This window comes from Oncorhynchus kisutch, unplaced genomic scaffold, assembly GCF_002021735.2.
Source record: "Oncorhynchus kisutch isolate 150728-3 unplaced genomic scaffold, Okis_V2 scaffold844, whole genome shotgun sequence".
Classification (NCBI taxonomy): Eukaryota; Metazoa; Chordata; class Actinopteri; order Salmoniformes; family Salmonidae; genus Oncorhynchus; species Oncorhynchus kisutch.
In genome coordinates, this window is record NW_022262789.1 from 125,001 (window position 1) to 136,326 (window position 11,326).

At 42.2% G+C, this 11,326-nt stretch overlaps 1 protein-coding gene across 1 annotated transcript in view; it reads right to left on the reverse strand.

The window, feature by feature from the left end:
* Window positions 1–10,246, reverse strand: part of LOC109895210 (dmX-like protein 2) — a 111,928-nt gene extending 101,682 nt beyond the window's left edge. Inside the window, 1 exon segment of the mRNA XM_031816638.1 lies at window positions 9,820–10,246. Coding sequence (XP_031672498.1) covers window positions 9,820–9,906 — 87 coding nt within the window. The 5' untranslated portion in view covers window positions 9,907–10,246.
* Between the last annotated feature and the right edge of the window lie 1,080 nt (window positions 10,247–11,326).

Below are 11,326 nucleotides of genomic sequence, written 5' to 3' on the forward strand. Positions count from 1 at the left end.
AACAGAGCACCTGGGAAAACACCATTCTAAACAGAGCACCTGGGAAAACACCATTCTAAACAGAGCACCTGGGAAAACACCATTCTAAACAGAGCACCTGGGAAAACACCATTCTAAACAGAGCACCTGGGAAAACACCATTCTATGGGTTGCTAATATGATTACAATTGTGCCTTTGGTTTTTGGACAATGAAAGAAAGTTGATATGAAAACCAATAGAACAGGAGAGAAATGGCATAGTGGTGGGTCCAATAGGGAAGTAAATGGAAATTTGCAAACATTATATAATAACTCCTGTCTATACAGAAATAAATCAAATCACTCAAAATCCATCCCCAGAAAGCGTGACTTAGCCACAGAGGAATCAAGGATCATTGGCTTCTGTAAAAAAATTGCTGTGGATTGTTTCACATCACAAACTAGTAGGCCCGCAATTTGGGCAGCGCGCTTGGCAACAGGCCCAGCTGATTACTGAGTCACGGCTGTCAGCAACACACATCTGAAATAAGTGTGAAGATAATGTGTCGAGTGTAATGTTTTATGTTGAGACAAGAAGAAGGGGAGGGATGTGTGGTGAAGATATAGGCCAGTCTCTCTCCAGAATGGCTCAGCCAACACCCGCAAATTCCTGCGCATTCATTGTTTCATTGTGTGAAATGTTTGCCCTTAGATATTTTTGATCAATTCCCCATTACACATGTCACCAGTAGTAAATGTTCCTTTAATCCCTGTCATTTGATTACATTAATTTATGTTAATGTATTTATTAACTACAATAATTCACCATTCTCACAGTGAAAAGGTTGTTCCAGAATTCACAACCTGCTATACTTGTCAGTAACAGGTTTTGGTTTATTTCATAACCATCATACATTGTTTAATTGTTATTGGTATGGAGTCGTCCATTTCAGCAATGATCATGTGTCTAGTTTCTCTGTCCTGATAATGTTGAGGGGGAGCGGGTGTGCCTGGGCACACATAGAAGTACCTGGCCTGCTGAGGCTGGTGATCTCTCATTAGTTGACTTAATAAAAATGATAAACATTAAAAGTTACGATTAACCACACGACAAACATTGAGAAAGGAAAACGTTATTATTGAAATGAAACTGTTCCGTGAAAATGCGCATATGAAAATCATAACTGGCGCAGAACAGTAGAAATGGTAGGATAAATTGTAGCTTGCCCGAACTTCAAATTCACAAGCCGCCTATGAAGTCTTCATGAAATAATTGCCTCCATGTTTCCATGGTGGGATTTTGCCTATAGGCTACTTTGAAACAAGGTGAGACGTGCTTCATAATATGAAATACATCGTTCTTGTTTCAAACAATGAAGTACATTTTCAAAATGCATAGTGCCTCCAGCTGACATTGTACAGTGGTGTGTGACGCGCTGACAGCCCGTTTCCTGCACTTGAATGGGAGGCACACTTCAATTACCAGTTGAGAAATAATAATAGTAGCTCTTTAAATCGTGCACCAAATGTATTTTTAACACGTGATTGCAATTGTTGCGCAATGAATGGGCTTGTAAAAGGGCTCGTTTTACTCCAGCAACAACCAGCTGAGGATTGTATTGTTATATTGGATAAATAACATACTTTTAGTGTATCTGGACAACCCTTCAAATTAGTGGATTTGGATATTTCAGCCACACCCGTCGAGCACACAGCCGTGCAATCTCCATAGACAAACATTGGCAGTAGAATGGTCCGCAACTGAAGAGCTCAGTGACCTTTAACAAGTCAGTTGGTCAAATTTCTGCCCTGCTAGAGCTGCCCCAGTCCACTGTAAGTGCTGTTATTGTGAAGTGGAAACATCTAGGAGCAACGGCTCAGCCGCAAAGTGTTAGGCTACACATGCTCACAGAACAGGACGGCCCAGCATGTAAAAATCCTCTGTCCTAGGTTGCAAAAATCACTTCACTACCAAGTTACAAACTGCCTCTGGAAGCAACGTCAGCACAATAACTGTTAGTCTGGAGCTTCATGAAAAGGGTTTTGTTGGCCGAGCAGCCGCACACAAGTCTAAGATCACCATGCGCAATGCTAAGTGTTGCCTGGAGTGGTGTAAAGCTCGCTGCCATTGGACTCTGGAGCAGTGGAAACGTGATCACGCTTTACCATCTCCTGTTACAGCATGACAACGCCCCCGCGCACAAAGCGAGGTCCATACAGAAATGGTTTGTCAAGATCGGTGAGGAGAAACTTGACTGGCCTGCACAGAGCCCTGACCTCAACCCCATCGAACACCTTTGGGAGCCAGGTCTATCGCCCAACATCAGAGCCCGACTTCACTAATGCTCTTGTGGCTGAATGGAAGCAAGTCCTCTCAGCAATGTTCCAAAATCTAGTGGAAAGCCTTCCCAGAAGAGCGAAGGCTGTTATAGCAGCAAATGGGGGACCAACTCCATATGAATGGCTATGATTTTGGAATTAAATGTTCAACGTGGTGTCCACATAGTAATCATGTACACTACATGGCCAAAACTAACGAAAATACACACAGGCCAAATCCATTATTAACCTATAGAGTGATAAACATGACAGCAAATGTATTATTTGGGCCGACAACAGTTTTATTTATCAGCTTTCATATAATCATTTTATGGCCAAAAGTCGCTATGCCACGGTGTGAGTGTGTGTTAAAGACAGGGCCCTGGGTGAGCCCTAAGGGTCTCCGTGTGAGTGGTACATCGTTAGACCTAGTGTGGTTCTGGAGGTTTCTTCCCATGAAATGGACCCTGACATCTCTGAGGGCTACATAAACGGCCTATTGTGCACTACTTTTTCCCTATATAGTGCACTACTTTTAGTGCATGACCAGATCCCATGGGGCTCTGGTCAAAAGTAGTGCACTATATAGGGTGCCATTGTGGACACAAACAGACACTGAGCCACCAGCCCTCAGGGATGGAACACAATGGTAGTCGTTAGGCCTATGCTTTCAGCTGTAGTAGTATAGGCCAATGCATTCATCATTTAGTGTAAGATGGAATTGTATTATTTTAAACAATACAAAACATACACGTACAAACGACAACATCACACAAAGATCAACTGCATCACACCTGCTCAGACCCACCTGCTCAGACCCACCTGCTCAGACCCACCTGCTCAGACCCACCTGCTCAGACCCACCTGCTCAGACCCACCTGCTCACACCCCCAATTCCAGCGTCTGTATCTCTCCACCACATGGCATCAAAATGCACCATTTTGTAAGGCCAATGCATTTGTAAAGCAAATGTCTCATGTGGCTGTTATAAAGTCTTTATGAATGTGCCTACAATAAACTGTTACCATGTTTTCCATGTTATGCTAGCCTATGTCCCAAAGCAAGTAGCCTCTAGCTTAGGTTCCATTCCCATGGTTGTTTCACCACATACTATAAGCAGCTGGTTCAAAATCACTCCACTGTATGCTATTATGAATAGCATTTAGTAGTCTGAATATAAAGAACGCCCTGAGCACCAACCATGTGTGTGAGAGTGACGTGAAAGTGTTTAGTATTTTCCCTCTCGAGCAAGTTTCAAACAGAGGCCAACATTATGTACCACAAGCAGCTGCTGTGAGCAATGATGAGGTTCTCATATCTCTCTAAATACAATCAGGGGAAACCGTTTGGAAAGCAAATGGCTGTTGCTGTCAAGAGAAGACAGTGAAAAGACTAATGTTTTACAGTTATGAAAATTCTCAACTTGATTGAGCAAAAATTCACTGTTTATCATTGTTGGGTCAGTCAGTGCCACATCAAAGTTAGTTTTTGGACAATAATTTCCTCCTCCAGGTTAGATGTCATATTGTAGGTTATTTGGGTCTCCCCTTCTCATAGGCCTGTTATATGGATGAGACAACGTTTTTATTGATCTGATTTGTCAGTCAGCCGAGTATTCTACCCTGTCATTTTAGTCATTAAAAAAGATGACCCTAATGTCTCCAGTAATATAACGTTTAGTACAATTGCATGAAATGTGTTTATAAAAGGCAACATTTTTCCCATGCAAAGAAAGAACAAATGTATCTGATACAGCCTAAAGCCCACTGAACAGTCTGTTTTGTGAAAAGAGTTATTATCAGCCTAAATTATGACTATCCAATCTACTGATCACATTAGGAATAATAGGCTTCTTTACAAAAGTCTGCAAATGCGATGCATGGAATGCTTTATCATTAAAGAAGAATTTTTTTGGTTAAAATTTGCTTCCCAAACTTGAAACTCGTGTACCGCATATAGCACTAACCTCCACTCCCCTTCCTGCATTTCAACACATTTTTGCCATGGTGCAGAGAGAAACATTTGCAGTTTTATAATGCTATTCTACACATTTTGTCATGAGGCTTACAGAAAATATTGCAGTTTAAAGCTAATTTCCTGGAGGCCCAAGACATCACCCATAGGACACAGTGAAACCGACCTAATAACACACCCGGAGACTGTACCACTACAGGTACTGTAGCCTCCCCATATAACTACAGTATGTAATGTACTACCGTCTCTGACAGGGGGTCTGGCGCTTTGTGGCGCAGCAGCTTGGGAACAGCTTACCCTGACACTGCAGGGGTTACTGGTTCAAATCCTGCTTAGGCTGTTCCCTCTCGTCAGCTCTGAGATGCTGCAGCTCAGTGTGTGTAGGATAGTATCAGATAGACCTCACTGTTAGACTAGCTGTGTGTAAGATAGACCACTGTTAGACTAGCTGTGTGTAAGATAGTATCAGATAGACCACTGTTAGACTAGCTGTGTGTAAGATAGTATCAGATAGACTTCACTGTTAGACTAGCTGTGTTGGATAGTATCAGATAGACCACTGTTAGACTAGCTGTGTGTAGGCTAGTATCAGATAGACCACTGTTAGACTAGCTGTGTGTAGGCTAGTATCAGATAGACTTCACTGTTAAGCTAGCTGTGTGTAGGCTAGTATCAGATAGACTTCACTGTTAAGCTAGCTGTGTGTAGGCTAGTATCAGATAGACTTGCTGTGTGTAGGATAGTATCAGATAGACTTCACTGTTAAGCTAGCTGTGTGTAGGCTAGTATCAGATAGACTTCACTGTTAAGCTAGCTGTGTGTAGGCTAGTATCAGATAGACTTCACTGTTAAGCTAGCTGTGTGTAGGCTAGTATCAGATAGACTTCACTGTTAGACTAGCTGTGTGTAGGCTAGTATCAGATAGACGTCACTGTTAAGCTAGCTGTGTGTAGGCTAGTATCAGATAGACTTCACTGTTAAGCTAGCTGTGTGTAGGATAGTATCAGATAGACTTGCTGTGTGTAGGATAGTATCAGATAGACTTGCTGTGTGTAGGCTAGTATCAGATAGACTTCACTGTTAAGCTAGCTGTGTGTAGGATAGTATCAGATAGACTTCACTGTTAGACTAGCTGTGTGTAGGCTAGTATCAGATAGACGTCACTGTTAAGCTAGCTGTGTGTAGGCTAGTATCAGATAGACTTCACTGTTAAGCTAGCTGTGTGTAGGATAGTATCAGATAGACTTGCTGTGTGTAGGATAGTATCAGATAGACTTGCTGTGTGTAGGCTAGTATCAGATAGACTTCACTGTTAAGCTAGCTGTGTGTAGGATAGTATCAGATAGACTTGCTGTGTGTAGGCTAGTATCAGATAGACTTCACTGTTAAGCTAGCTGTGTGTAGGGTAGTATCAGATAGACTTGCTGTGTGTAGGATAGTATCAGATAGACTTCACTGTTAAGCTAGCTGTGTGTGAGAGCTAAGGCCAAAAGCCATTCAGGCTACTGTCAGCAGATGGTCAATTCTTACAGGTCATCATATCCATATAATAGGCCCACTTCTAATGGGATTTCTATGATCATATCATTATTGTACTTCAGATAGCCTGCTACTCTGTTACACAGTCATACAGAGAATAGTTCCATATGCTCACTCACTCACTCACTCACTCACTCACTCACTCACTCACTCACTCACTCACTCACTCACTCACTCACAGAGGGATAGGCAATCTATTACACAAACACAGACACAGGCTACAAAAAGGAATTTCAAGACAGAGAACGCAAACATCACTCATGTATTAATCAATAGACCAAAGTAACTTCCCGCTCTGTCGGGCTGGCAGCAAACCAGGATAGTCAGACAGGACACTAACACACCTTTCAAACCAGGATAGTCAGACAGGACACTAACACACCTTTCAAACAAGGATAGTCAGAGAGGACACTAACACACCTTTCAAACCAGGATAGTCAGAGAGGACACTAATACACCTTTCAAACCAGGATAGTCAGACATGACACTAATACACCTTTCAAACCAGGATAGTCAGGCAGGCCACTAACACACCTTTCAAACCAGGATAGTCAGGCAGGACACTAACACACCTTTCAAACCAGGATAGTCAGGCAGGACACTAATACACCTTTCAAACCAGGATAGTCAGGCAGGACACTAACACACCTTTCAAACCAGGATAGTCAGACATGACACTAACACACCTTTCAAACCAGGATAGTCAGACAGGACACTAATACACCTTTCAAACCAGGATAGTCAGACAGGAGACTAATACACCTTTCAAACCAGGATAGTCATACAGGAGACTAATACACCTTTCAAACCAGGATAGTCAGACAGGACACTAATACACCTTTCAAACCAGGATAGTCAGACAGGACACTAATACACCTTTCAAACCAGGATAGTCAGACAGGAGACTAATACACCTTTCAAACCAGGATAGTCAGGCAGGACACTAATACACCTTTCAAACCAGGATAGTCAGACAGGAGACTAATACACATTTCAAACCAGGATAGTCAGGCAGGACACTAATACACCTTTCAAACCAGGATAGTCAGGCAGGACACTAATACACCTTTCAAACCAGGATAGTCAGGCAGGACACTAATACACCTTTCAAACCAGGATAGTCAGGCAGGACACTAATACACCTTTCAAACCAGGATAGTCAGGCAGGACACTAATACACCTTTCAAACCAATACGTTTTTCCGCTAACTTTAGCATCCAGACAACTTTTCGTCTACTTTTCTTTATATGAAAGGTACTGCAAGCAACAAAGCCTATGCTTTTATTTCCGCCAACCGACCTAGTCATGATTGAGGTAAAGTTCTGCCTACGGCTTAGTACTGTATATGCATCATGCTGAGGCACTAAGCTCTTGATGGTTGCTAGGCAGCGCCCTTTACTACTATAACTCCGGTAAAGGTGCCAATGGATACAGACTGTTCCATTGACCAGACTGGTGCACATTCAACAAATCTGATCTAACAAAGTGGATATTCCTCAAATTCTTCATGACTGATGTATTGTAATAGTCCCACAATGGATTACTTAAGTCCAGGTTGGATATATTGTTTAGGTTGAGTTTGATTGACCTCCTGTCCTGCCAGTTGTAAACTCTGCGAGGCATGTTACATTACATAGGCTAGCCCACCACATGCACTGTTTTCTTCATGACAACTGGACGGATCCAGAAACAAGTACTGTGGGAATAAATAAATAAATATCACTGAATGACGAAATATTGGAATAAAGTAGGCTAATGCAATCGAAGGCATCAAATTGTTGCTTACTGACACTCCCAAAGTCATCTAATTGTTATAATACATTTGGTCAACTATTTCAGCACTGTTTCACGCTGCTTTGAAACAAGCGTGGGGACTTGATAAATCAATCAGTCATATTTTTATTTTCACTGAATCTCCGTTTGGATATTGGTTGGGCTACAATTAGGCTGTGGAAACATTAGCTAAGTTGCAGTGAGTGCTGCTCATGATCATCTTGTCTAGCTGGCTCATTCATCATCACTGATCAGAACATTGTGACAGCATGTTATGTATCTTAAAATGCATCATCACTGATCAGAACATTGTGACAGCATGTTATGTATCTTAAAATGCATCATCACTGATCAGAACATTGTGACAGCATGTTATGTATCTTAAAATGCATCATCACTGATCAGAACATTGTGACAGCATGTTATGTATCTTAAAATGCATCATCACTGATCAGAACATTGTGACAGCATGTTATGTATCTTAAAATGCATCATCACTGATCAGAACATTGTGACAGCATGTTATGTATCTTAAAATGCATCATCACTGATCAGAACATTGTGACAGCATGTTATGTATCTTAAAATTCATCATCACTGATCAGAACATTGTGACAGCATGTTATGCATCTTAACAAGTGGATGATTTTGCTCTTCACTTGACCCCAGACCAAAAGACTGGGTCTTAATCCATCAATGTGATTCTGTTTCACTGAATCTCTCTGTCTGTATACAGAATGGTTCATTCTCTGGCTGGGAAAACAAGTGGAGGTGGAATATCTTTGTTTCCTCGTCTATCACTGATCTGAAACATTTAGCATGCTATATTTAAGCAATAAGGCCTGAGGGGGCCAATATACCACAGCTAAGGACTGTTCAAATGCACAACGTAATGCGGAGTGCCTGGATACAACCCTTAGCCGTGGTATATTGGCCATATTCCACAAAGCCCCAACTTAATTAGAGCAGTAAAAAAAAATGTTTTATGTTTTGTCATACCCGTGGTATACAGCTGTCAGCCAATCAGCTTTCAGGGCTCGAAGCACCCCATTTATAATGTAACCTAGATCAACAGTAGGGCTAGTATTTAGCTCGATCCGGTATAGGCAACTCCAAAAGCCTGCAGAGGTTGTCAAATATGAACACGGACTCACATGAAAATAGTTAAGACCCTACGCCTGCTCCCTAACAAAGGAGTGATAGTAGGCAAAATATGAAACAGATGAAAACAGCATGGGCTTGGGCTCTGTTTCAAAATATCACTTTTTAAAAATGTTATTCCATTATATTCTTACAATAAAATGTGTGTGTGTGTTGACTGATCAGGTTGGTGTGTCTGGTCTGTTTAATGAACAAAATAAGGAACCATTGATTTCATTTGGAGGGCCTGTTTGTAAGGGGATCCTATGAACATGGGGGGGGGGGGTATTTTTGAGGGTGACCAACATCAAATGAGAAAATGCACACTGACAAACTACTATATTTCCAAATGACTATCATATTATTCATATGGATAGTAGATGGATAGTAAATGCGATATGATGCACGCAGAATAACACGCAACCTCTGAAAGGATGCCAACTAGCTGTCTACGTCACCGCCTGCACAGCTGATGCTAGCTTGACAGCCGCTCGAGCTAATGATACATGAAACACACTGACGCCAATGTTAGCTAGTCTCGCTCACTACACACACACACACACACACACACACCAAGCCCTAGCCCCGGGATAGGTGTGGCGTTTCAATCATATCATTCAATGTATAGTTTGGATGCTGGAAAGAAAACTGCATTATTATCGATGTTACATGTGAGATTGCGTAAAAACATCAAAGGAATTCCCCTGTCGACCCTTGTAACACGCAGCATCATAAAGGTCATCTGACAGGCTTTCCGTCTTAGGACCAAAGCAAATAAACAGAACATTAGCTCTGGCTCTATATCCTCTGCGAACACCGTAGGATAACCTTGAACACCCACGGTTAGCTGGCTAATGCTGAACGTTAATGTCAGAGCGAATGAATGATGTGGTGGATTGGCAGCCTCACAGACCTGACTCAACGTTACCCGCGAATATATCCGTGCACTTCATGCAGACGACTCTGTGAATCTTGTTAGCGCTCTGTCTGTACATGGCTAGCCAAGATGCTATCTAGCGCTGGTTAGTTAGCAAGGATGCTATCGCTGACAGCTAGGTAGCTAATCATCGTCTCCCAAACAGCGTCAGATCAGTTCAATATCAAAATAAAACCTACCGTGAAAGGAATGTCGTTGACGCTCCCCACAGAATAGCAGCAGTCACCGGGGTTCACAGCTCCCGTTAGCACCTGGTGGAGATGCATTTTCCCCTTATTTTAGCTTCAACAGATGCCTGGATATTTAATTATTTACGACAGCGACTCGTCCACCCTCTGTTTCTCCATCTAACTCGCCACTGCTGCTGGGAATTGCATCCGTCTGTAGTCTGTCTGCCAGCGGCTTGTTTTTTGTTTCTCCGAATGTCCGCTAAAACGCCGCGGAGGTGGAGGATAATCTTTAGTCGGTTTGAATCAAATAGCAGGTTGTGTACATGTATGTGAAATAGGCTGCCTTCGCTGTCAGTGTCCAAACACACAGCGTCTGGATTCTTACAGGCAGCGCTTCGCTGAAGGAAGAATATCTGCAGCGAACATGACATGCGCGTTCACGGCGATCCGAAGGCACGACTGCATACCATAGACATATCATGTCTAGATTGTGAACGAGACTAGCGTATGTAGTTATAAATTCTAATTGTCGCAATTTTTAATCTTATTAAATTACCCTATCTGTAAATATGTTAAAATGTCTGAAAAATATTTCATGGCAAATGTCCCCATTCGGTCAGAGACAATATACCCGCTCTAGTTTATAATTGCTATGTTGATGACGCTCCAGGTTTGGGGATCACGCACCAGTGTGACGAATACGCAGGCGTTCATTGATCTTCCAGAGATACGTGGGGTTTGGGAAAAATGTTTCGATATCGATGATGTGCTGTCAATCAGTATAAGAGCTGGTCGAAACAGTTGGTCGAAACAGAGTCAATTATTAACAATGTTAAAACAATTCCAACAGCCGCTGTCATATCTTGCTTTGTGTCTCTGGCATAACAGCGGGTGGTTAGGGAATCCCAACCCCCTACAAGGGAAGGCTTTTGGTCCATTCTGGAGAATATGACATGACTGCACATTAGTGTTTGCAAAGGTCCATTGCAAGTACACTGAACAAAAATATAAACGCCACATTCAACAATTTCAAAGATTTTACAGTTCCTATAAGGACATCAGTCAATTGAAATAAATAAATGAGGCCCTAATTATGGATTTCACATGACTGGGAATACAGATATGCATCTGTTGGTCACAGATCCCTTAAAAAAAAGGTAGGGATGTGGATCCGAAACGATCAGATTGTGTGACCCCATTTGCCTCATGCAGCAAGACACATCTCCTTCTCATAGAGTTGATCAGGCTGTTGATTGTGGTCTGTGGAATGTTGTCCCACTCCTCTTTATTGGCTGTGCAAAGTTACTGGATATTGGCAGGAACTGGAACATGCTGTCATACACATCGAATTCAGAGCCTCCCAAACATGCTCAATTTGTGACATGTCTGGGGAGTATGCAGGCCATGGAAGAACTGAGACATTTTCAGCTCCAGGAATTGTGTACAGATCCTTGCGATATGTGGCAATACATTATCATGCTGAAACATGAGGTGATGGCGGCGGAAGAATGGCACG